This window comes from Loxodonta africana, chromosome 18 (genome assembly GCF_030014295.1).
Source record: "Loxodonta africana isolate mLoxAfr1 chromosome 18, mLoxAfr1.hap2, whole genome shotgun sequence".
Classification (NCBI taxonomy): domain Eukaryota; kingdom Metazoa; phylum Chordata; class Mammalia; order Proboscidea; family Elephantidae; genus Loxodonta; species Loxodonta africana.
The window spans coordinates 13,276,585-13,303,418 of record NC_087359.1 but is presented as its reverse complement, the minus strand read 5'-3'; the positions used below and the strand labels follow the sequence as shown (position 1 = coordinate 13,303,418).

Sequence of the window (26,834 nt, the reverse complement as noted above, 5' to 3'; positions counted from 1 at the left end):
CCTTGTTTTTATTTTGATGAGTAGGATAGTTTGTCTCCTTTGTGGTTACCTTATTATTTACCCCTATTTTTCTAAATTTATAACTAACATTTATTTCTTTGTATCGCCGTATCTTCCTCTCCATATGGAAGGTGTATGATTACATTTCTTTGTCCCTCTTTATTATTTTAATGTTGTCTTCTTTTATATAATAACATCGCCATTACCCTGTGTTGGGCTTTTTTTTTTTTTAATCTTGCTTTTTTTTTTTTTTGGATTTCCCTGTCTGGGTTGACTTCTGGTTGCTCTGCCCAGTGTTCTAGTCTTGGGTCGATACCTGATATTATTATTAATTTTCTAGCCAAAGAACTCCCTTTAGTATTTCTTGTAGTTTTGTTTTTTACGAATTCCCTCAACTTGTGTTTATCTGGAAATGTCTTAATTTCACCTTCATATTTAAGAGACAGTTTTGATAGATATTTGATTCTTGGCAGGCAATTTTTTTCCTTCAATTTTTAAAAAATGTCACCCCATTGCCTTCTTGCCTGCATGCTTCTGCCGAGTAGTCCAAGCTTATTCTTATTGGCTCCCCTTTGTAGGTGACTTTTCGTTTATCCCTCGCTGCTCTTATAATTGTCTCTTTATCTTTGGTTTTGGCAAGCTTGATTTTAATATGTCTTGGTGACTATCTTTTAACATCTACCTTATGTGGAGTCCGATGAGCACCCTGGATAGATATCTTCTCGTCTTTGACAATATCAGGGAAGTTTTCTGCCAACAAATCCTCAACAATTTTCTCTGTATTTTCTGTTATCCCTCCCTGTTCTGGTACTCCAATCACTCGTAGATTATTTCTCTTGATAGAGTCCCACATGATTCTTAAGGTTTCTTCATTTTTTAAAATTCTTTTATCTGATTTTTCTTCAAATAGATTAGTGCCAAGTGATTTATCTTCGAGTTCAGAACATCTAGCTTCTACTTGCTCAATTCTGCTCCTCTGACTTTCTATTGAGTTATCTAATTCTCTAATTTTATTGTTAATCTTCTGAATTTCTGATTGCTGTCTGTCGATGGATTTTTCCAGCTTATTAAACTTTTCATTATGTTCCTGAGTAATCTTTCTGAGTTCTTCAGTTGCTTTATCTGTGTGTTCCTTGGCTTGTTCTGCATATTGCCTCGTTTCCTTCCTGATGTCTTGAAGGGTTCTGTATATTAAAGTTTTGTATTCTGCATCTGGTAATTCCAGGAATGCACTTACATCTAGAAGATCCCTGGATTCTTTGTTTTGAGCACCTGTTGAGCTGATCATGGCCTGTTTCTTTATGTGACTTGATATTGACTGTTGTCTCCGAGCCATCTATAAGTTATTGTATTAGTTTATGCTTGCTTACTGTGTCGTAGCTGCTTGCTTTGTTATGTTATAGTATACCCCTATGGGTTGCTTGAGTGAGCTAGCTTGATTATTTTCACCTTTGGAGCTCTGACATCCTGTCCCCAGCTGGCTAGAGCTGTTCTCAGGTATATCAGTCTAGGAGTCCATTCAGTTTTCTTGTATGAATTCAGCTCAGGTTTCCAGGTAGCTGATATCAAGTGTGTGGTATAGGCTCTGTCCTACAGACTTAGAGGGGCAGGGGTGATTGGCATATATACCGGTATCTGATTGCAGCAGGGGGTCATGCTCTGAACAAGGCAGGGGGCTGAGAACTGACCCCCAAGTGTCTCTGAGGAAAACGTGTCTCTGTTCCCTACAGCGTGCTGGTGGGTGGGCTCTGCAGAGGGACTATAAAAAAAACCAAAATTTTTTTTGTAAGGACTGGGAGGTGCCAGTTATCCCTGGACCCCTGTCACAGGTGGCTGGGCGACCCAAGTGGAGCCACCAGTCCTTAGGTCCCTGTTGTGGGTAGGTGAGGACCTTGTTTAATAGGCAAAGCAATGTCAAACATCAAACACCCACCTCCCCACCACACTGCTGAAATGGTTGAAGTTTGCCAACAAGGGCCTATTCTCCTGAAATAGGCCCACACAGGTCCCTGCAGAAGAGAAAGGTGCTCAAGGTCCATGGATGGTTTGCCTGGACAGAAGCTGCTTCTGTCCTGAGCTCCCCCAGTTAATGGAGCTAGCATATTATCTTTTCCCCTCAGTTGCAAATTTTTTTCTTCCCCAAGGCCGGGAGGATGGCTCTAGGTGCTCACCAGGGTCTATCTCAGGCCCAGGGATTCAGCCGCTGAAGCCGGCCTGGGGGTTGGGGGCAGGGAGGGTAAAATATACGCAAGTACTTAGCTTTTGCCGAAAGCACCGTTCTCCTCAGGTTCCGGAGGTGTGAGTGGGCTGTGTGGCTGCTGCTTCTCCCTGAGGAAACTGAGGCCCAACGCTAGGACTAGCCCCCCACCGCCGCCACTCCGGAAATGTAGACTCAGGGCTTCCCGCTATTCAGGTCCGGCAACTCCTCTCCGCTTCTGAACCGTCTCTTCCTTCCCCTTCCCCTCAGTTCATTGTCTAAGCTTGCCTTTGATGTTCAGGGTCCCAGCCTGTCACAAATATACTCGTTTCACTTGTTTTTTCGGGTCTTTGTTGTAAAAAGGGCTCACCGAAAGCGTCTGTCTATTCCGCCGTCTTGGCTCTGCCTCTGTACATATATTTTTTATGTGTGCGAATATATATGTGTATGTGTGTTTAAATACATAGAAAACATTTTTAAAGACTATACACCTGAATGACCCACTGTTTTCACTGGTTATGTTGGGAAAGGGGAGGAAAAGTCTCAAGGGACATTCATTGTGCCACACATTTCTGTGTTTGACCTTTTCCTTTTACAGTGAGCTTATATTTTTAATTAGAAAAAAACAAAATTATTTTTAAAGTGTAAATCGTGGCATTTTCGTGCTATCTAAATTACAGAAAAAGGAGAGTTCTTAGAGTATTTGTCATTTTTTGCACAACTTTCTCATACCTTGTATTTTCCCAGCCTTGTCACAGATGCCAGCCTACATTTCAGGTGACTTTTCTGGCTTCACTCTTTCTTTAATTTTTCGATAACTGTGTTTTTCATTCACTCATGAGGCTACTATTTTGTGGCCCCCGTAATGAACACGACAAAGTCACAGAGCCGACAGCCTAGAGGGGAGACCGATAATCAATAATAACAAGATACACAGAATTTCAGGAGATGATAAATGCCAAAGGGCTGGAGGAGGAGCTATTATTTGAAACTGTGAAATTGTTTCTCTGAAACCAGGTCTCACCCAGAAGGTGGATCCACTTCTGACAGAGAAGAGGAACAAAATAATGAAGGTGACAGGGTAAGGCTGCACGTGGGAAGATTGCAGGCTTCAACTGGATAGTTTCAGTTTGCACCCCTGCTGATAATTTGCATTTCTAAGAAGTTCCCAGGCGATACTAATGCTGCTGGTTAGGGACCAACTCTGAGAACCACTAGTAGAACAGTGGTTCTCAAAATTTATTATACATAAGAATCACTTGGGGATCTTATTAAAATGTAGATTCTGATTCAGTATATCTGGGTGGAAATGCAAATTCTCAACAGGAATTCAAGTCTGAACAAACCAATTCAAAGTCCTGAGATTTATCCCAGGCTTGCATTTATAGAAATTCAAACCAGTAAGGACCTCTCAAGTAAATTGTATGATCCTGTTACCTTACACTAGAATAAACTCATTCAGTTGCAGAGAAACTGATTCTGCCTACACCCTACTGTAAAGTGTAGGCCACTAGTCAGGAATGCAATGGATAGTCTTCTCTTGGATTGCCCAGAGTTTTTCAGAACTCATTTCCTATAATGAAAGCTGCAAAATTATTGCCAAAAAAAACCCAGATAAGTAAAAGCATGAGACATTTTCTTTTGGCGATGTTCTTAAGAGCCTAAATGCAGTTTTCCTATCAGTGTAAATTACAACATTTAGAATAAAACCCCGCTAGATTCTGTAGAGTTCTTTTTCTGACTTATTTCCCGGCTGTACCACTACAGGTCTTACCACTAGAGGATAGCAACGATCAGAAAAGTAAAGAAGCTACTGGTGCTATGGAGGATTCTGAAGGGGAAATCACGGCCCAACCGGAAGTTGCAGCTGATGGGGAAGATACAACCCAAGTGGAAGGCACAATCCAAGGGGAAAGCGCGTCCCCAGGGGAGGGCGCATTCCAAAGGGAAGGTGCATCCCAAGGGGGAATTAGATCTGACGTGGAAACTGAATCCCAAGTGGATGTCAAATCCGAAGTGGAAGCCGAATCTGAAGTGGAAGTCGAATCCCCTGAAGCGAAAATCAGTGCACTATTCGTCAGTGATACGGATTTCAGTCCTGAGAAACCGTCTGAAGATGAAGTAGGTTCCACAAACCTGCGTGAAGGAGTAAACGAAGGAGCTGATCTTAAAGACTGCACCAGTTCATCAGAACTGAGTGAAGAGTCATCTGAGCAAAGCGACCAGCTTAACAAATTGGTAAGTAGCCCTGAATTCTGCTTTATGCATCTTACTGCCCGTGTGGCTCATCGCCCTTACGCGAGGAACTTAGGGATACACTATAAATACAAATTGCAATCCCTGTTAAAAATGTCTTAGCAAACGGAGGTCTCAGGATCCACTATCAAATGCTGAGTGATCCTAGGCTCTTCTTCGGTGTGTCCAAAACCAAGGCTGGTGGCATTCCATACCACTAACCATGTCACTGCATCCAGGTTTCCAGTCTCTAGACCTGCACCGTCCAGTAGAACTTTCTGTGATGATGGGAACATTCAATATCTGAGCTCTTGATATAGTAGCCATTAGTTACATGTGGCCACTGAGTACTCAAAATGTGCCAAGCATGCTGGGGGAACTGATTTTTTAATTTTTTAAATACTCTAATTTTAAATTTAAACACTACCTCTTGCTAGTGGCTACCCTATTGGACAACACAGTTCTAGACAGTAAGAGCAATAACAATAGAGACTGGAACCAAGATGGCAGAGTAAGAAGCTACACATTCCCATTCTCCTACAGGGGAAAAAAAAAAAAAAAGCAGAAAATGACAGTACTAGCCTTGATAGAACTCTGGTGACCAGTTGGGGAATCACAGTGGCCAGATAAAGTTTCGTCAGACTCTGAGACTTTTCTTGACACTGGCTTGAGCACCACCCCCACCCCTGCTTGGCAGTCGGCTTGAAGTAGCAGCCATGTTTCCAGCTTGGGATCTTGGCCCTTGGTTCTGGAGTGAGCAGAGCTTACCTTGTTAACAAAATATGGTGTTTGCCTGTTTGAATCAGTCGAGTGTTGACCTAAAGGACTAAAGTACAGCATTTGTCTCTGTTTCATCCATCTCAGAGGTCACTCAGGATGGAGGAGTGACAGGCACAGCCTGAGGCATTGCAAAGTGAACCGAGGAGCCTGTGGGCACATGGGACAAGAGAAAGTGATTGAGACACCAGAGGCAAAACCCTGGGGAGAAAATTTCTTTGGGAAATTGGGGCATTTAAAGGCACTTGAATGTGTATAATTCAGAGAACCATGTGCATGCCCAGGGAAAGACACATGCCCAGAAATATCTGAAGTAATCCTAAAATTTTTCTTCAGATGGGTCTCCCCGCTCATTGTAAGCTGGTTAAGGATTGCCCCAGCATAGTGCCGTGCTGCAAAAATTATGAGAGGTGTGTCATGGATTGAGTTGTGTCCCCCTAAAATATCTGTCCACTTGGCTAGGTCATGATTCCCAGTATTGTTTGATTGTCCACCATTTTGTCATCTGATGTGATTTCCCTATGTGTTCTAAATCCTATCTCTATGATGTCGATGAGATGAGATTATTGGCAGTTACATACACTTAATCTATAAAATTAATCTACAATTTAAGCCAATCTGTTTTGAGCTATAAAAGAGAGAAGTGGGCAGAGAGACAAGGGGGACCTCATACCACCAAGAAACAAGAGCCAGGAGAAAAGCATGTCCTTTGGACCTGGGGTCCCTGAGCTAAGATGCTCCTTGACTGGGGAAGATTGATGACAAGGACCTCCCTCAGAGCAAACAGAGAGATAAAACCTTCCCCTGGAGCTGGCACCCTGAATTCAGACTTCTAGCCTCCTAGACTGTGGGTGAATAAATTTCTCTGTTAAAGCCATCCACTTGTGGTATTTCTGTTAAAACAGCACTGGGCAAGGTGTGTTCTCCAATGCTTTTTCTTCCATTTGTTTCTGCAAAGTAATTTGGAAAAGCCACTAATCTTACAGACTTCCACATCTTTCAACAATAGAAAAAGAAATGAAAGGAGAAAGAAAGAAAGCAAAAAACCTAGATAACCCTAAGGAAGGGGGAAAACTTGAGTTCTAGAACTACCACATAATACTATTCAAATGTTGCATTTTCAACAGAAAAAATTACAAGGCATATAGAGAAATAGAAAAGGATAGCCCATTCAAAGGAACAAAATCAACAGAAACCACCCTTAAGGAAGACAGGACAATGGATCTACTAGATACAGACTTTAAAACAACTGTTTTAAATATGCTCAAAGAGGCTTTATATAGATATATATATATACAACAAGATGGATTGACACAGTGGCTGCAACAATGGCTCAAGTATAACAATGATTGTGAGGATGGCACAGGACCATGTGTTTCGTTCTGGTTTACATAGGGTCACTATGAGTTGAAACCAACTCAACAACACTTAACAACAACATATATATACATATATATATGTAAAGAACTAAAGAAAATTTAAAAATGATATAGGAACAAAATGAGAATATTAACAAAGAGATAGAAATTATAAAAAGAAGCCAAAAAGAAAAAAGAAAAGAAATTCTGGAGCTGTAAATTAAAATAACTGAAATTAAAAATTCACTGAAGGGACTTAACAGCAGATCTGAACTGGAAGAAGAAAGAATCAGTGAACTTGAAAATAGGACAATTGAAATGATCCAGTCTAAGGAACAAAAAGGAAGAAAAAAAAAAAAGCAAAATGAATAGAGTATAAGAGACCTGTGGGACACCATTAAGCAGGCCAATATGTGTATTATGGGAGTCCCAGAAAGAGAGGAGTAAGAGAAAGGGGCAGAAAGAAATAATGGCTACAAACTTTCCAAATTTTACAAAAGACATGAATCTGCACATACAAGAAGCTCTTATAGGATAAACTTAAGGAGATCTACGCAGATACACATTATAATCCAACTATCAAAAATCAAAGACAGAATCTTAAAAGTAGTAAGAGAAAAGCAAATGCGCCTATTATTTGATCCGTCAATTCATTCTAGGAAACAATATATGTACAAAGATTGAAGAATTATTTGCTATACCAAAAACTGCAAAAATCCTACGTTTCTATGTAAATAATACCGGTTAAATAATTTATGACACAGCCAAACAAAAGGAAACCTGCAGCCGTTTAGAAAGAATGAGACAAAATTTTGTTTGGGGGTGATCTTCAAAAATACGTTAAGGAAAAGTGTATAGTACAGAATAGTACATGTTATATGTTATGATGTATGGGGGAAGAGGAAGGTATACTTTTGTATGCATAGGCTCTTTCTGGAAGACTAAACGAGGCATTGGTAATAATGGTTGTCACTATGGAAGGGAATTGAATGGCTGGGATACAGGGGCAAGAGGGAGACACTGCACATTTTGGATTGTGTATTCAAAATAATAATTTACACATTTTGGATTTTGTATTCAAAATAATAATTTACAAAGATGGAGACATTCCATCACGAGAAGAAAAAAAGCCTGTTTCTCTCCCAAATTTTCCTTTCCATGGGTTCTTGAAAAGTAGTGTTGCTGGTTTGATGCTATTAATTATTATAATGACAACCTACTAATAAAGACAACAAGGGTCTGATGAATCCTTAATATTCCACCAAAAGTATAGAGAATAAACAAATTAAAATTCTAGAAAATAAAAAAAACAGTGAGAGAGAAAAGCGAACCATCTTGTAAAAGGGAGCTCCAGTAAAAATAAATGTTGATTTCTCCTCAGAAACCATGGAGACCAGAAGGCAGGGGGATGAAAGGAAGCTAAGGCGCTGAAAGAAAGAAAGTTAAAAAAACAAACAAACAAAAAAAACTGACATTCGAGGATTCTGTACCTGGCAAAACTGTCCTTCAAAAATGAGGGTGAAATCAAGACAATCTCAGATAAAAGCTGAGGAAGTTCATTACCACCAGATCTTCCCTAAAAGAAATGCTAGAATAGTGCTCCCATTTGAAAGAAGACACCAGAGAGTAACTTGAAGCCATATGAAGAAATAAACACCTTTGGTAAAGGTAATTTCAAGGGCAAATATAAACGTCAGTTTTGCTATATTTTTTATTTGTAAATCTATTTGTTATGTTCTACATGATATAAAAGGCAGAAGCATAAATGATAATTATAAATGTAAGACACCAGGCGCACAATTTGTAAAGATATGATTTGTTACATCAACATAAAGGACAAGGAAAGAGTAATATAGGAACAAAGTTTTGTGCGTTATTTAAGTTGGTATCAATTTAAACTAAATTTTCATAAATTTAGGATGGTAAATGTAAGCCCCATGGTAACCATAAAGAAAATTAAACAAAAAGAAATACAGAAAAGGAAATAGAATCAAAGTGATTCACTGCAAAATATCAACTAAACACACAAAAAAGGGCAGTAGTCAAGGAAATAAAGGCCGGAAAAGGTACAAGACGCACAGAGAACAAATAGCCAAATGGCAGAATAAGTCCTTCTTTGTTGTTGTTAGGTGCTGTGGGGCCAGTTCGGACTTGTAGCTTCCCCATGTACAACAAAACGAAACACTGCCCAATCCTACGACAATTGTTGTTATGCTTGAGCCCATTGTTGAGGCCACTCTGTCAGTCCATCTCGTTGAGGGTCTTTCTCTTTTTCACTGATCTTCTAATTTATCAAGCATGACATCCTTCTCCAGGGACTGATCCCTCCCGACAACATGTCCAAAGTGCATAGGGCACAGTCTCGCCATCCTTGCTTCTAAGGAGCCTTCTGGTTGTACTTCTTCCAAGACAGATTTGTCCGTTCTTTTGGCAGTCCAGGGTATATTCAGTATTCTTTCTTCATCAACACCACAGTTCAGAGGGGTTCATTCTTCTTTGGTCTTCCTTATTCATTGTCCAGCTTTCACATGCATATAACCACTATGGCTTGAGTCAGGCACAACTTAGTCTTGAAGGTGACAGTCTTTGCTTTTTAACGCTTTAAAGAGATCTTTTTGCAGCAAATTTGCCCATTGCAATGTGTCTTTTGATTTCTTGACTGCTGGTTCCACGGGTGTTGGTTGTGGATCCAAGTAAAAGGAAATTCTTGACGACATCAATCTTTTCTCCATTTCAGCTGTGAGGGTTTTTGTCTTCTTTATGTTGAGGTATAGCCAATACCGAAGGCTGTGGTCTCTGATCTTCATCAGTAAGTGCTTCCAGTCCTCTTCACTTTCAGCAAGCAAGGTTGTGTCATCTGCATAAAAAAGCAGGTTGTTAATGAGTCTTCCCCCAATCCTGGTACCTGGTTCTTCTTGATATATTCCAGCTTTTCGGATTATTTGCTCAGCATACAGATTGAATAGATATAATGAAAGTCCATCTTTATTGCTGATGAATTCTACCAAATAATTAAAGAGGAAATAGGAAAAAGTCTTCTCAAACATCCAAGAAAATACAGGATGAGGAAATACTTCCTAACTCATTCTATGAGGCCAGCTGATACCAACACCAGATAAAGATACAACAAGAAAACTACAGATCAATGTCCTTTATGAATACAGATATAAAAATCTTCAACAAAATACTAGCGAACCCAATCCATTTTAAAAGGATTAGACACCACGACCAAGTAGGATTTCTCCCAGGAATTCAAGGTTATGCTGCTGTCACGGCAGACGTGGCTCTTGCTCTGAAGACTCCGTTCTGAACCACAAAGCGATCCTGTCCCCTCCACTGCCCCGTGAAACCTAAAATAAATAGTTACTAACTTTGGAGAACAATTTAAGGAGCCCCCATTAAGCATTTATGATTACAAATGACAAACAAATGATCAGAACCACTTTTAAGAATTTAACAACTGAACATCTTCTTCACACCGGAAGACAAGCAGCAGATTGGAAGTGTAGGTCATTCCATCACACATCTTGAGCTGACACCCAGTTTTCATCATCAGATCTAGTTTCTAGCGAATCCACCGGGGAACAGTTTCCTAATGTGATCAACCAGAAGGGCACTCTGGGGGTGGTGCAGGGCAGGGGGTGGGCTTTTGACCCTGGGACCTCATTAATGTCATCACAGCTTTGGAATCCTCAGGAATCATCTCTGGAGTCAACACCGTCTGAGAAGACCGTTAGAGAGAGCATCGACTGGGGCCTAAGACAGCCCTGGTTTGGAAGCTGCCCTCGCTGGCTGTGAGAACTTAGATGAGCCCTTTTTCTTTTGTGAGGCTGCTTGCCCCTACGCATAACAGAAATGCTTAGTACCCCGCCTGGTGGGGTTATCATGAGGGTTGCAGGAGATGATTCTGGTACAGTGTTCTCTGGGGGTGGTAAGGCACTGCTTTAGACTTTGTTGTTACTAACTCCGACTAGCTTATCATCCGCCTCTCCCTGCGAACAATGGTAACTGCAAGAGTCTGTTCTAAGGCTAAAATGGAGGCAGGAATTTTTACTGAGGGGAAGATATTTTCTTACTGAAATTTCCCAAAAGTGGAGCAGTTTGAAAGAAGAGAAGAAGGACCCATCCTCTGGGAAGACCCTCATCTGGTTTTGAAGCTGTCTGGCATGCTTTTGTGGAAAGGCTGTGTAGAAATGCTGCTTCCCTGGGGGGTCAATAGTGGGGTCCACTTCACAGTCCTGCCCCAGTACCCACATGTTTTAGCTGCAGAGATAGAGCAGGCAGAATTCCCTGTATTCCCCAGGGAAGGTTTACATGTTTTGTATTTTGACCATTTGCCAAAGGCAAGCCATCTTTATACTCAGTTTTCTGTTGCTTGAACAACTGTTGAATTTGAACAATAGAATGAGTCAAAGTCAAATAGCTTCTGGGTCCTTGTTAAGCCCTTGTGAATTTGACCTGGGTTGTTTTTGCTGTAGGAAAAAGCCAGCGAAGACCCCCAGGAGCAGAAGTTCCCTATATGGGCGCGCCACCGCTTCCACCTGAGCCAGGGGAGCAGCATCGTGTCCTCTGATGCCGACGAGCTCCTCCTGAGCATGGAGACCCCCTTCATACAGCAGCCAGGTACCGTCTGATGGGGGTGCTGCCCTGGGCAGGTGATGCCACGCTTTCGTTACCTGGTGCCTCTTCTCCTGCACAGCTGGGAATCTCTCATTAAAATAAGTGGGTAAAAGTATTGAGCAGGCACTCTGTTTTATGTCATCTAACCCTTACACCAACCCAACATACAAGAGCCTGAGAATCCTTCACTAACATGTCCATTAAGAGGTGGAATGGGCCTTAGCCAAGATCCCATGATGCCAGATCCATGGTCCCCTGACTCCCATTTCTTAGTGCCTCCTGGTCTCAGGCATCAAAGGCACCAATTCTTCAAATGCAATTGATGCCTTTGAATTATGGTGTTGGCAAAGAATATTGAATACGCCATGGACTGCCAAAACAACGAACAAATCTGTCTTGGAAGAAGTACAGCCAGAATGCTTCTTAGAAGCAAGGATGGCGAGACTCTGTCTCATGTACTTTGGACACGTTATCAGGAGGGATCAGTCCCTGGAGAAGGACATCATGCTTGGTACAGTAGAGGGTCAGCGAAAAAGAGGAAGACCTTCAATGAGTTGGATTGACACAGCAGCTGCAACGATGGGCTGAAGCATGGCAAGGATTGTGGAGGATGGTGCAGGACCCGGCAGTGTCCTCCTGTGTGTTCTGATGCACTTAGGGTCACTGTGACTCGGAACCGACTCTACGGCACCTGACAAAAACCTGGCCTCGGGGGAGGGGTGGGGCTCTGCAGACAGCTCCCCTAAACGTGTATCTGTAGTCCAAAGGTCTTCCTGGCACACCCCTAGCTTTTTACTTGGCTCTCATATTCCAGGAGAACACTGTGTACATGGAAGAGGAGGTATGAACTGTGGCTTCCCTATCAAAGTTCCACAAACCTGGTGGCTTAAAACAACAGAAATGCATTTTCTCACAGTCTGGAGGCCAAAAGTCTGAAATTGAGGTGTCGGCAGGCCCATACTCCCTTCAGGGGCTCTAGGAGAGGGTCCTTCTCTCCTCTTTCAGCTTCTGGTAGTTGACGGCATTCCTTGGCTTGTAGGTGCCCCACTCGGCTCTCTGCCTCTGTCTCCACGCGGCTGCCTGCCCTCTGTGTCCCTTCTCCTTTTTTAAATAAGGACACCACTCATGTTGGATCAAGACCCACCCTACCCCTGTATGACCTCACGTTAACCTAACTGATAACATCTTCAAAGACCCTCTTTCCAAACAAGGTCGCACTCACAGGTACTGGGGCTTAGGACTTCCACATGTTTTGGGGGGACACAATTCAGTTCATAAGAGGAATGTTTAATTTTCGAGTCACAAAGCTTAAGTTTGCTGTATTCCATGTGATAAAAATGCCAAGGACAGTCCTTGTTCATCAGGCTGTGAAGACAGCGCACGTCAAAACTAGTCAAAAAAAGAATGGGGGTTGCTCCAGCTTGGATGGGTAGAAAAGCTGGACCTAGAGCCTCACTGACTATTTCATTTCTTTTTAATCTTTTCAGCTGTTTCCTAATTTTTTTTTTTTTAATCAAATCTAGTCCATCAGGAAGCAGTCACTTTCTATGGAGACCTGTATTTTTGTATTAAAAAAAAAATATCTACAAAATAAATTTCCTTCTTGTCTACCTTTAAAATTCCTTTTCTACAGAATACACTGAATCAATGAATTTACAGTAGAAAAACAGCATTCCTGAACACAAACCCATTTGGATTTTTTTTATATTGTGGTAAAAATATATATAACAAAATATTTGCCATCCAATAGTTTTCACATGTAGAATTCAGCGACATGAATTGCATACCTGTTGCACAACCATTACCACCATCACCTGGACAGGGGCTCCCCTTTCCATTTTCCATCCTGCAGCACGAGGTTCATAAAGGCCTTTGTAGAGGTTTGAGATCAGCTTTGCCTGTTGACTTCCCCACCATAGTTACTAACCACTGTCTGCAGTAACTTCTCAACGGTGTCTGCTGCCCCCTCTCCATCCCCAGAGCTGTCGGAAGCCCACCCGAGGGAAGCAGTCCAGCCCCCATTCCTGGACCACCTCCAGCAGTTAAGCCCAGCAGAGGAAGGGGCCCTGGTGGAGCCGAGCGAGTCTGAGGGAAGCGATGAGGCCGAGAATGAGTCCCAGCTGGTGGTTTTGGACCCAGACCATGTAAGAGAACCTTCTCAGGGCTTGCTTCTGCCCTAGATGAAGACTTACTCAGAGATGCCTTCCCATGGCGTACAGGCCCTTCCATGGAGCACTTCCCACCACCCAGCTGCTGTATTCCCTCTCGCTGTATGTCCACCACCCTGCTCACCTGTGTGCTCTGTGATAGGTACCTTCATGTTCCTATACTTAGAGTCAGGGCTTCCCACCCTTGACATTGTTGACATTTGGGGCCAGGTCGTTCTCTGGGATGGGGGCTGTCAGGTGCACCGTAGGATGTGGAGCAGCGTTCCTGGCCTCTACCCACTCAATCCCAGTAGCACTCCCCCCAAATCCGGCAGTCGTGACAACCAAAACTATCTCCAGGCATGACCAAAGGTTCCCCTGGGGGGGTGGCACAACAACCTCGTTGATATCCACTGCCCTAAGCCTACTGACCAGACCCCGAGTCCCCGCTTGGCCAACCCAGGAAAGCAAACCTTGATTGGATGTCCCAGTCTGGAAAGCGGTGCTCCAGTTGCAGCCGGAAGGAGCCGAGCATGCCCTGGGGAAGTTCTCTGAGCGCTCATTTGGCAGTGCTCATGGTGCCACCTGGACTGCGGCTCAACACGCCCCTGGCCCAGCCCCTTGTCCCTCTGCCAGCCCCGCACCAGCTGTCCCGTGCCAAGGGCGAGACCATAGGGTACCATGTGAGCTCCTAGAGCAGAAAGTCCAGGCAGACATGGGGGGCGCCCAGCGCGTGGGCCTTGTCTGTTCCAGCCCGTGGTGGCTTATGGTGCCCCCTGGACGGAGCAGGGAGTCTTAGCGTGTGGTCTCCTCTCTTTTCAGCCCCTGATGATCAGATTCCAGGCGGCGCTGAAGAGCTTCCTCACCAGACAGATAGAGAAGCTGAAGCTGGAGCTCCAGGAGCTGGTACGCCCCCTCCTGGATCCCAGTCCCCCACGGTGCGTCCGCGTCCCCGCGACCGTGACCCGCTTCTCTCCGCGCAGGCCGTGGCCGCCAAGCAGACGCACGCCCAGCGGCAGGAGGTGGGCGTGAGCCTCTACGGGGTCCAGCAGCAACTGGCGCGCCTGCAGATGCAGCTGGAGCGCAGCCACGACCGCTACTCCATCGCCGCCTGCGCGCGAAGGCAGAAGGAGGAGGAGCTGCAGGGCACGCGCGTTCTCTACGCCCGGACCTGCGCGGCCGCCAACGAGGAGCGCAGGAAGCGTAAGGCGCGCCGGGCCCACAACCGCCCGCGCCCGGGGGCGTCTGCCCTTGGGGGCGGGGCATGAGTGTCCCGGGGCTGCCAGAGCAGGGACCGCAAAGCGGCTGGCTTTAAACAGCAAAGATGCATTATCACAGTTCTGGAGGCCAGAAGTCCGAATCAGGGTGTGAGCAGGCCCATGTTCTCGCAAGCCTCCTGGGGCGGCTCCTTCCTCCTCTCTCCCAGCTTCTGGTGGCCCCAGGCGTTCCTTGGCTTGCGGCTGCAGTGTAACTGTCATCACGTGGATGTCTTTCCTCTGTCTCGGCCTCTTCTCTTTTAGAGGACACCACTCACATTGGGTCAGGGCCCGCCCTACTCCCCTGTGACCTCACCTTACTGATAACATTGCAAAGACCCTGTTTCCAAACAGGAGACCGCGGTGGTGCAGTGGTTAAGAGCTACCGCTGCTAACCAATAAGGTCGGCAGTTCCAATCCACCAGGATGCTCCTTGGAAATCCTATGGGGCAGTTCTACTCTGTCCTGTACGGTCGCTATGCGTGGGAATCTACTGGACAGTAATGGGTTTTTGGTTCTTTATTTCCAAACAAGGTCACGTTCGCAGGTACCACAGGAGTTAGGATTTCAACATATCTTTTTGGGAACCAGCATGCAACCCCTAACAGAAGGGAAGGCAGAAGTATCTTAAACCAAACCAAACCAAACCCATTGCTGTTGAGTCAACTGCTGACCTTTTGCTTATCAGCCGAGCTCTTAACCACTGCGCCACCAGGTGTCTTGGAAGGGTCCTATTTAGGCAAAGGGAGTCCCCGGGTGGCACACGCAATGAATGCGCTCAGCTGCTAACCGAAAAGTTGAGGTCCAAGTCCACCCAGAACAAAGGCCTGGTGATGTATTTCCAAAAAACAGCCATTGAAAACCCCATGGAGCACAGTTTTACCCTGACGCACACGGTGTTGCCATGAGCTGGAGTCAACCCTTTGAAAACTGGTACTAGTAAAGATAAAGGAGGGCCAGACAGGAATGTTGGAAGAAAGAACAATTTGCTTACACATAGTTGGTTGTTATGGATTGAATTATGTCCCTCCAAAATAAAAAAAATATACATATAGGTGTTGTAGATCCTAACATCTATGCCTGTGGTTAGAATCTCATATGGGAATGGGTTGTCTTTGTCATGTTAATGAGGCAGGATTACTGTAGAGAGTGTTTTCAGTCAATATCTTCTGAGACATAAAAGAGATTAAACAAGCAAGCAGAGATGGGGAAGAGAGATGCCAAGCCACCTGAGGATAGCCCAGGAGCAGGTCAGAAGAAACCAGGCTTCTAACCAAAAAGGAAGAAAACAAGCCCATTGCCGTCAAGTCGATTCTGACTCATAGCAACCCTTCTAGGCAGCACGAAAACCAGACTACTGAGCATGGAGAAACCCTGGGCCCTGGACAGCTCTTCAGTCCTGCTCCCCCCTGAGTGACCCAGGGAGAACTCAGAGACCACCGGGACCCAGCTCAGCCCAGATTTCCGATGTGTTTGTTCTAGGATGGGGCTAGGCACTGTTTGTTTCTTGCGTCTATTAGCCTTTCAAGTGATTCTCATGTGCACCCGAGGCCGAGAACCACAGATCTAGGGTAGCAGTGCTTACAGACTTCCAAGGAGGAAGGGTGAGCAAGGCTCCTTCTACCCTGGAACAACAGACTGGTTAGAAATCAACGACCAAGAGAAGTTCACACATGAAAACTTCTGGGTGCAGCCAAAACAGCTCAGGTCAAACCCGGGGCCCTGCGTGCTTCCATTTACAATGTCATAAACAAGACTGAGAACAAGATGTGGGATTTATGAAGCAGAAATAAAACAGACCAAAAGGCAAAGTAAACCAAAAGAAGTAGGAAAAAGAAATTAATAAAGATAAAAGCAGAAGTTGGTGAAATAAAAATTTAAAAACTAATTCACTTGAAATATAAAATGCTTAGTTTTTTTTGAAATGAGCAAGATTTCTGATAAAGAACAAAAAGGAGATGGACAAGTAACGAAAATGGGAAATCAGAGAAATCACTTTTTTTTTTTTTAATTTCAAGAAAACTGTGCGTCATGGTGATTTAATCATTGGAGAAGTTGAAGATGTCACCCAAAATCTATTTTTCCTAAAAGTACCAGTAAGAGAAGGTGTCATGGAAGAGTCCTATCAGCCTTTCAGTGAACAGACTTTTCCTATGGTATTCAGCTGTCCCAGGGAAGGGAAAAGATGGGAAACTCTCCCCAGATTTGTTAAATACTTCATATAATGCTTACTCCAAAACTTAATAACGTATAAACACAGAAAACTATAAATCACTTATGAGGTACAAAAATCCCAAATAAAATATTAGCAAATTAACGTCAGCCATATACTAAAAATACCTAATAGCCACCTATTAAAAAAAAACGTTGCCATTGAGTTGATTCCGACCCCCTAGGGACCCTATAGGACAGAGTAGAACTGCCCCATAGAGTTCCCAAGAAGCGGCTGGTGGATTCGAACTGCCGACCTTTCCGTTAGCAGCCAAGCTCTTAATGACTACACCACCAGGGCTCCACCGTATAGCCAAGTAGGGTTTATTTCTGGAATTCAGGTATACTTTGAAATTTGGGGAGCTACTAATTTAATTCATTATATTCATAAGTTAAAGGAGAAGAAAGTTACTTTCTTGGTGGATGCCAAATGAGTGTCTGATAAAACTCATGGTCCATTCTAAACTAGGATAAAGGAAGCTTCTTTATAAGTATTTATCAGAAACGAGCAAGAAGAATTTATTTCCTGGAAAGTCCTAGAGACATTACAGTTAAAACAGGATGACCTGCTAACACCACTGTTATTTGGCATTGTGTTGGAGGCTCTAGTGATGCAAAAAAACCATACTGGGGCTGAAATGATGAAATTCTCTTTACCAGTGCATGGTTGTTTATCTAGAACACTCAAGATAATTAACGGCGGGGAAAAAGAGCTGATAGAAGCGTTAAGCAATCAGTGAGTAGCTGAATACCAGATCTGTTGTTTTCTTCTGTAGCAATAATAGCCAGTTACACCAAACCCGTCGCTGTTGGGTTGATTCCGACTCATAGCAACCCTATAAGACCGAGTAGAACTGGCGCATAGGGTTTCCAAGGCTGTGATCCTCACCGAAGCAGACTGCCACATCTTTCTCCTGAGCTGTGGCTGGTGAATTTGAACCACTAGCTTTTTGGTTAGCAGCCAAGCGCTTTAACCACCAGGACTCCCTATAAGAGCTATAATAACCATAAAATACTTTAGGAGTAAGTCTAACAAGAAATGAGTGAGTCTGCAATGGAATACTACGCATTGATAAAGAACAGTGATGAATCTGTGAAACATTTCATAACATGGAGGAACCTGGAAGGCATTATGCTGAGTGAAATTAGTCAGTTGCAAAAGGACAAATATTGTATAAGACCACTATTATAAGAACTTGAGAAATACTTTAAACTGAGAAGAAAACATTCTTTGGTGGCTACAAGAGGGGGAGGGAGGGAGGGTGGGAGAAGGGTATTCACTAATTAGATAGTAGATAAGAACTACTTTAGGTGAAGGGAAAGACAACACACAATACAGGGGAGGTCAGTACAATGGGACTAAACCAAAAGCAAAGAAGTTTCCTGAATAAACTGAATGCTTCGAAGGCCAGTGTAGCAGGGGCAGGGGTGTGGGGACCATGGTTTCAGGGGACATCTAAGTCAATTGGCATAATAAAATCTATTAAGAAAACATTCTGCATCCCACTTTGAAGAGTGGAGTCTGGGGTCTTAAACACTAGCAAGCGGCCATCTAAGATGCATCAATGAGTCTCAACCCACCTGAATCAAAGGAGAATGAAGAACACCAAGGACACAAGGTAATTACAAGCCCAAGAGACAGAAAGGGCCACATGAACCAGAGACTACATCATCCTGAGACCAGAAGAACTAGATGGTGCCCGGCTACAACTGATGACTGTCCTGACATGGAACACAACAGAGAACCCCTGAGGGAGCAGGAGAGCAGTGGGATGCAGACCCCAAATTCTCATAAAAAGACCAGAATTAATGGTCTGACTGAGAATAGAAGGACCCCGGTGGTCATGGTCCCCAGACCTTCTGTTGGCCCAGGACAGGAACCATTCCCAAAGCCAACTCTTCAGACATGGATTGGACTTGAACAATGGGTTGGAGAGGGATGCTGGTGAGGAGTGAGCTTCTTGGATCAGGTGGACTCTTGAGACTAAGTCGGTATCTCCTGCCTGGAGGGGAGATGAGAGGGTAGAGGGGGTTAGAAGCTGACGAAATGGACACGAAAAGAGAGAGTGGAGGGAGGGAGCGGGCTGTATCATTGTGGGGAGACTAACTGGGAGTATGTAGCAAGGTGTGTAGGTTTTTGTGTGAGAGACTGACTTGATTTGTAAACTTTCACTTAAAGCACAATAAAAATTATATATAAAAAAAAGAAATGAGGCACCAGAAGAAAACAAATAATAAAAATTAGAGCTGAACTAAATGAATTAGAGAACAGAAAAACAATTGAAAGAATTAACAAAGCCAAAAGCTGGTTCTTTGAAAAAATTAACAAAATTGATAAACCATTAGCTAGACTGACTAAAGAAAAACAGGAAAGGAAACAAATAACCCGAATAAGAAACGAGAAGGACCACATCACAACAGAGCCAAATGAAATTAAAAGAATCATTTCAGATTACTACAAAAAATTGTACTCTAACAAATTTGAAAACCTAGAAGAAATGAATAAATTCTTGGAAAAACACTACCTACCTAAACTAACACATTCAGAAGTAGAACAACTAAATAGACCCATAACAAAAAAAGAGATTGAAACGGTAGTCAAAAAACTTCCAACAAAAAAAAGCCCTGGCCCGGATGGCTTCACTGCAGAGTTCTACCAAACCTTCAGAGAAGACTTAACACCACTACTACTGAAGGTATTTCAAAGCATAGAAAAAGACAGAATACTACCCAACTCATTCTATGAAGCCACCATCTCCCTGATACCAAAACCAGGTAAAGACATTACAAAAAAAAGAAAATTATAGACCTATATCCCTCATGAACATAGATGCAAAAATCCTCAACAAAATTCTAGCAAATAGAATCCAACAACACATCAAAAAAATAATTCACCCTGATCAAGTGGGATTTATACCAGGTATGCAAGGCTGGTTTAATATCAGAAAAACTATTAATGTAATCCATCACATAAATAAAACAAAAGATAAAAACCACATGATCTTATCAATAGGTGGAGAAAAGGCATTTGACAAAGTTCAACACCCATTTATGATAAAAACTCTTACCAAAATAGGAATTGAAGGAAAATTCCTCAACATAATAAAGGGCATCTATGCAAAGCCAACAGCCAATATCACTCTAAATGGAGAGAACCTGAAAGCATTTCCCTTGAGAACGGGAACCAGACAAGGATGCCCTTTATCACCGCTCTTATTCAACATCGTACTTGAAGTCCTAGCCAGGGCAATTAGGCTAGACAAAGAAATAAAGAGTATCCGGATTGGCAAGGAGGAAGTAAAGCTATCACTATTTGCAGATGACATGATCGTATACACGGAAAACCCTAAGGAATCCTCCAGAAAACTACTGAAACTAATAGAAGAGTTTGGCAGAGTCTCAGGTTATAAAATAAACATACAAAAATCACTTGGATTCCTCTACATCAACAAAAAGAACACCGAGGAGGAAATAACCAAATCAATACCATTCACAGTAGCCCCCAAGAAGATAAAATACTTAGGAATAAATATTACCAAGGACGTAAAAGACCTATACAAAGAAGACTACAAAGCTCTACTACAAGAAATTCAAAAGGACATACTTAAGTGGAAAAACATACCCTGCTCATGGATAGGAAGACTTAACATAGTAAAAATGTCTATTCTACCAAAAGCCATCTATACATATAACGCACTCCCAATCCAAATTCCAATGTCATATTTTAAGGGGATAGAGAAACAAACCACCAATTTCATATGGAAGGGAAAGAACCCCCGGATAAGCAAAGCATTACTGAAAAAGAAGAAGAAAGTGGGAGGCCTCACTCTACCTGATTTCAGAACCTATTATACAGCTACAGTAGTCAAAACAGCCTGGTACTGGTACAACAACAGGCACATAGACCAATGGAACAGAATTGAGAACCCAGATATAAATCCATCCATGTATGAGCAGCTGATATTTGACAAAGGACCAGTGTCAGTTAATTGGGGAAAAGATAGTCTTTTTAACAAATGGTGCTGGCATAACTGGATATCCATTTGCAAAAGAATGAAACAGGACCCATACCTCACACCATGCACAAAAACTAACTCCAAGTGGATCAAAGACCTAAACATAAAGACTAAAACGATAAAGATCATGGAAGAAAAAATAGGGACAACCCTAGGAGCCCTAATACAGGGCATAAACAGAATACAAAACATTACCAAAAATGATGAAGAGAAACCAGATAACTGGGAGCTCCTAAAAATCAAACACCTATGCTCATCTAAAGACTTCACCAAAAGAGTAAAAAGACCACCTACAGACTGGGAAAGAATATTCAGCTATGACATCTCCGACCAGCGCCTGATCTCTAAAATCTACATGATTCTGTCAAAATTCAACCACAAAAAGACAAACAACCCAATCAAGAAGTGGGCAAAGGATATGAACACACATTTCACTAAAGAAGATATTCAGGCAGCCAACAGATACATGAGAAAATGCTCCCGATCGTTAGCCATTAGAGAAATGCAAATTAAAACTACGATGAGATTCCATCTCACACCAACTAGACTGGCATTAATCCAAAAAACACAAAATAATAAATGTTGGAGAGGCTGCGGAGAGATTGGAACTCTCATACACTGCTGGTGGGAATGTAAAATGGTACAACCACTTTGGAAATCCATCTGGCGTTATCTTAAACAGTTAGAAATAGAACTACCATACAACCCAGAAATCCCACTCCTCGGAATATACCCTAGAGATACAAGAGCCTTCACACAAACAGATATATGCACACCCATGTTTATTGCAGCTCTGTTTACAATAGCAAAAAGTTGGAAGCAACCAAGGTGTCCGTCAACGGATGAATGGGTAAATAAATTGTGGTATATTCACACAATGGAATACTACGCATCGATAAAGAACAGTGACGAATCTCTGAAACATTTCATAACATGGAGGAATCTGGAAGGCATTATGTTGAGCGAAATTAGTCAGAGGCGAAAGGACAAATATTGTATAAGACCACTATTATAAGATCTTGAGAAATAGAAAAAACTGAGAAGAACACATACTTTTGTGGTTACGAGGGGGGGAGGGAGGGAGGGAGGGAGAGGGTTTTTTATTGATCAATCAGTAGATAAGAACTGCTTTGGGTGAGGGGAAAGACAACACTCAATACAAGGAAGGTCAGCCCAATTGGACTGGACTAAAAGCAAAGAGGTTTCCGGGATAAAATGAATGCTTCAAAGGTCAGCGGACCAGGGGCTGGGGTCTGGGGAACATGGTTTGAGGGGATTTCTAAGTCAATTGGCAAAATAATTCTATTATGAAAACATTCTACATCCCACTTTGAAATGTGGCGTCTGGGGTCCTAAATGCTAACAAGCGGCCATCTAAGATGCATCAATTAGTCTCAACCCACCTGGAGCAAAGGAAAATGAAGAACACCAAGGTCACACAACAACTAAGAACCCAAGAGACAGAAAGGGCCACATGAACCAGAGACCTACATCATCCTGAGACCAGAAGAACTAGTTGGTGCCTGGCCACAATCGATGACTGCCCTGTCAGGGAGCACAACAGACAACTCCTGAGGGAGCAGGAGGCCAATGGGATACAGACCCCAAATTCTCATAAAAAGACCATACCTAATGGTCTGACTGCGACTAGAGGAATCCCGGTGGCAATGCTCCCCAGACCTTCTGTTGGCACAGGACAGGAACCATCACCGAAGACAACTCATCAGACATGAAAGGGACTGGTCAGCGGGGGGGAGAGAGATGCTGATGAAGAGAGAGCTAATTAAATCAGGTGGACACTGGAGAGTGTTTTGGCAACTCTTGACTGGAGGGGGGATGGGAAGATAGAGAGAGAGGGAAGACGGCAAAATTGGCACAAAATGAGAGACTGAACGGGCTGACTCAATAGGGGGAGAGCAAGTGGGAGAAGGGAGTAAGATACATGTAAACTTACATGTGACAGACTGATTGGAATTGTAAATGTTCACTTGAAGCTTAATAAAAGTTAATTAAAAAAAAAAAGAAATGAGTGAGTCTGTATGAAGAAAAACAGTAAACATTTACTAAAGGCCATAAAGCAGATTTAAATAAACGGAGCACCCATGTCACTGGGTAGGAAGATGCAGTCATATACAATGATCCTGTATTAAAAAAAAAAAAAATTAACTAAGCTACCTCCTTCAAGAGCCACCTATACAACAGTCACCCAGCAACCTTTCGATCACTAACTGAGTTTTCTCTTTGAATCTACCCACTGGAAGTGAGCAAGCAACAACCAGTGAAGCTATGGCTCCCAAAGAAATGGCTATTCTAGCTTTATAAAAGGAGCCTTGGTGGCATAGTGGTTAAGCATTCGGCTGCTAACCAAAAGGTCAGTGGTTGGAACCCACCGGCTGCTTTGCAGGAGAAAAGACCCAGAGACCTGCTTCCTCCCCAGCAATCTGCTCCCGTAAAGGTTAAACCAAAACCAAACCCAAAACCGGTCACCCTCAACTGGATTCGGACTCATAGCGACCCTCCAGCACAGAGTAGTGTTTTTCCAAGAAGTGGCTGGTAGATTGGAACTGCCAACCTTCTGTTTAGCAGCCGCCAGGGCTCCCTCCCACCTCCCTGGCCTTAGGCCAGGTGGAAAGGTGTGTGTGATGGAATGACGTTCCTGCTTCCTCCCCCAGTGGCAGCACTGCACGCTGAGGTGGAGAGCCTGTCCCTGAATCTCTTCTACATGCAGCACATAGACCAGGATGTGCGTGATGACATCTGCGTGATGAAGCAAGTCGTCAAGAAAGCTGAGATGGAGAGGATGCGGGCCGAGGTTGAGAAGAAAAAGCAGGTACCCTGCAGATCCACCACACACTGAGTCATCACCAAACCTTTAGTTTTCAAGAAGGTGCTCCACTTTGCCACTTGCTGGAGCTCTCACTGCAAAGGAGCCCTGGCAGCGCAGTGGTTAAAGTGCTCGGCTGCTAACCGAAAGGTGGGTGATTCAAACTCACCAGCCACTCTGAGGTAGAAAGATGTGGCCGTGTGCTTCTGTAACGATTTCAGCCTTGGAAACCCCATGGGGCAGTTTTACCCTGTCACATGGGGTTGCTATGCACTGGAACTGACTTGACAACAGTGGGGTTGTTGTTTGGAGCACTACAGCCTGGAGGTCAGGGCCAGCCTTGGTATGTGTTCCCAAGTACTGCCATAACAAAAGTACCACAAATAGGTGTTTTTAAAGAACACAGTTTTATTTTCTCACAGTTCTGGAGGCTAGAAGGTCAAATTCAGGGTGTCCGCAGGGCAAGGCTCTCTCTCTCTCCCTGTGGGCAGTAGGAGAAGGCCTTTCCTTATCTCTCCCAGCTTCTGGAAGTCCCGGTATTTCTCAGCATTCCTTGGCTTATAGATAGGTTCTCACACGGCGTCTTGCCCCTGTCTGTGTCTCTCTGTGTCTGTTTTCCCTTTTTATAAGACACCACTCAGAAGGGATTAGGTTTAGGACCCACCCTACTCATGTATGACCTCATTAACATAACAAAACAAAAACATATTTCTAAGCAAGGGCACATTCATAGGAGCAGGGATCAAGGACACCAACATATCTTTTGGGAGGACACAATTCAAACCATGGCAGTATTGTTGGCCAGCCCTCCAAAGGGTTGGCAGAGAATGGCCTCTAAGGCCTGGATGTGTCCCCACAGGCCATCTTCTCTTCTTGTTCCCCAGGACCTACACGTGGATCGGCTCACCACTCAAGTCAATCAGCTGGAAGAAAACATTGCCCTGTTTGAGGCTAAGTGTCTTGCCCAGGCTGAGGACACCCGGACCTTACGAAAAGCAGTGAGTGAGGTAAGAGTACCCCTTGCAGCTCTCCCGGGCAGAACCACCCACTTCGCTCCACTACACAGGGCATTGACCACTGACCCAAGGCCTGGCATGTGGCAGGCAGGTCACACATGCCACTGAGTGAAAGACTAACTAGTGGTACCCCAGTTTCTTACCCAGTTCCTTGAGGTGAAGAGCCGGGTCTCGTCCATCTGTATGCCTCCTTAAGCATGTCAGTATTGCAACTTGGAGCTTGAATTTTTTCTTCAGTTCTTTCAGCTCGAGAAATGCCAAGTGTGTTCTTCCCTTTTGGTTTTCTAGCTCTAGGTCTTTGCACACGTCATCATAATACTTTGTCTTCTCGAGCCGCCTTTTGAAATCATCTGTTCAGCTCTTACTTCATCATTTGTTCCAGTTGCTGTAGCTACTCCACGTTCAAGAGCAAGTTTCAGAATCTCTTCAGACATCCATTTTAGTCTTTTTTTGTATGTGTGTGTGTGTGTTTTTAATGACTTTTTGCTTTCCTCATGTATCATGTCCTTGATGTCGTCCCACAACTCGTCTAGTCTTGTTTGGTTGTGAGTGTTGAGTGTGTCAAACCTATTCCTGAGTTGGTCTCTAAATTCACGTAGGGCATACTCAAGGTCATACTTGGGCTCTGGTTGGTCTCTAAATTCAGGTAGGGCACACTCAAGGTCATACTTGGGCTCTGGTTGGTCTCTAAATTCAGGTAGGGCACACTCAAGGTCATACTTGGGCTCTGGTTGGTCTCTAAATTCAGGTAGGGCACACTCAAGGTCATACTTGGGCTCTGGTTGGTCTCTAAATTCAGGTAGGGCACACTCAAGGTCATACTTGGGCTCTGGTTGGTCTCTAAATTCAGGTAGGGCACACTCAAGGTCATACTTGGGCTCTGGTTGGTCTCTAAATTCAGGTAGGGCACACTCAAGGTCATACTTGGGCTCTGGTTGGTCTCTAAATTCAGGTAGGGCACACTCAAGGTCATACTTGGGCTCTGGTTGGTCTCTAAATTCAGGTAGGGCACACTCCAGGTCATACTTGGGCTCTGGTTGGTCTCTAAATTCAGGTAGGGCATACTCAAGGTCATACTTGGGCTCTGGCGGATGTGTATTAATTCTCTTCAGCTTCAGCTTGAACTTGCATGTGAGCCACTGATGGTCTGTTCTGCAGTTGGCCCCCTGGCCTCGTTCTGACTGATGATACTGAGGTTCTCATCGTTTCTTTCCACAGATGTAGTCAATTTAATTCCTGTGTCTTCCATCCAGTGAGGTCTCCGTGTATAGTTGTCATTTATGTTGTTGAAAAAGGCTATATCCAATGAATAAGTCGTTGGTCTTATAAAATTCGATCGTGTGATCTCCTGCATTGTTTCTGTCATCAAGGCCGTATTTGCCAACTACTGATCCTTCTACTTTGCTTCCAACTTTTGCATTCTAATCACCAGTAATTATCAATACATCTTGATCGCATGTTTGATCAATTTCAGACTGCGGAAGTTGGTAAAAATCTTCGATTTGTCTTTAGTGGTTGGTGCATAAATTCGAATAATAGTATTAACTGCAATTCCTCGTAGGCGTATGGACGTTATCCTATCACTGACAGTGTTGTATTTCAGGACAGACTGGCAGACAGATGGTAGATCTATAAATATAAATAACCTGTAATGTAGTCCAAATCCAGTTTAATTTTTTAACTGACGAAACGATTCTTAAATTTATCTAAAAAATAAATTAGGAGGACTAGCCAAGAATTGTTTTGGAAAGGAAGATTCATGTAAGGTGACCCACCATCCTTGGTTGCCCGGGAGCCAAGGGTTTCCAAGATGCAGGGCTTTCAGCATTAAAACTAGGGAGAGTCCTGGGCACACATGGAGGGTGGGTCGCCCAGCATTCCCCGACCAACATTAAAATGTATTAGAAAGATGAATGGTGAATGCTTTGCTGTGCATATTTTCACCACAATTATAATATATAGTAAAACATGTGAAAGCTGGAATCTTTGTGAGGCAGAAGCCTGTCAGAGAAGGAAAACTCAAATATTTTCCACTAAAATGAGCTACAGAAAAGTGTTAACACTGCACTCTCTAAAAGGTGGAAAACTTGCGAGACCTGGGAAAACAAGGCAGTCCAGTTGAGTTCTCGCTCTCACAGGTTTCACTGTATATGTATTGATGTTGTGTGCCATGGAAT

At 43.5% G+C, this 26,834-nt stretch overlaps 1 protein-coding gene across 1 annotated transcript in view; it reads left to right on the top strand.

The window, feature by feature from the left end:
• Nucleotides 1-3,739: 3,739 nt before the first annotated feature.
• Nucleotides 3,740-26,834, top strand: part of CCDC40 (coiled-coil domain 40 molecular ruler complex subunit) — a 63,418-nt gene continuing 40,323 nt past the window's right edge. Inside the window, exons 1-7 of the mRNA XM_064270609.1 lie at nucleotides 3,740-4,435; nucleotides 11,046-11,152; nucleotides 13,139-13,331; nucleotides 14,157-14,240; nucleotides 14,318-14,537; nucleotides 23,490-23,647; nucleotides 24,526-24,648. Coding sequence (XP_064126679.1) covers nucleotides 4,019-4,435; nucleotides 11,046-11,152; nucleotides 13,139-13,331; nucleotides 14,157-14,240; nucleotides 14,318-14,537; nucleotides 23,490-23,647; nucleotides 24,526-24,648 — 1,302 coding nt within the window. The 5' untranslated portion in view covers nucleotides 3,740-4,018. The remainder of the gene's footprint in view (nucleotides 4,436-11,045; nucleotides 11,153-13,138; nucleotides 13,332-14,156; nucleotides 14,241-14,317; nucleotides 14,538-23,489; nucleotides 23,648-24,525; nucleotides 24,649-26,834) is intronic.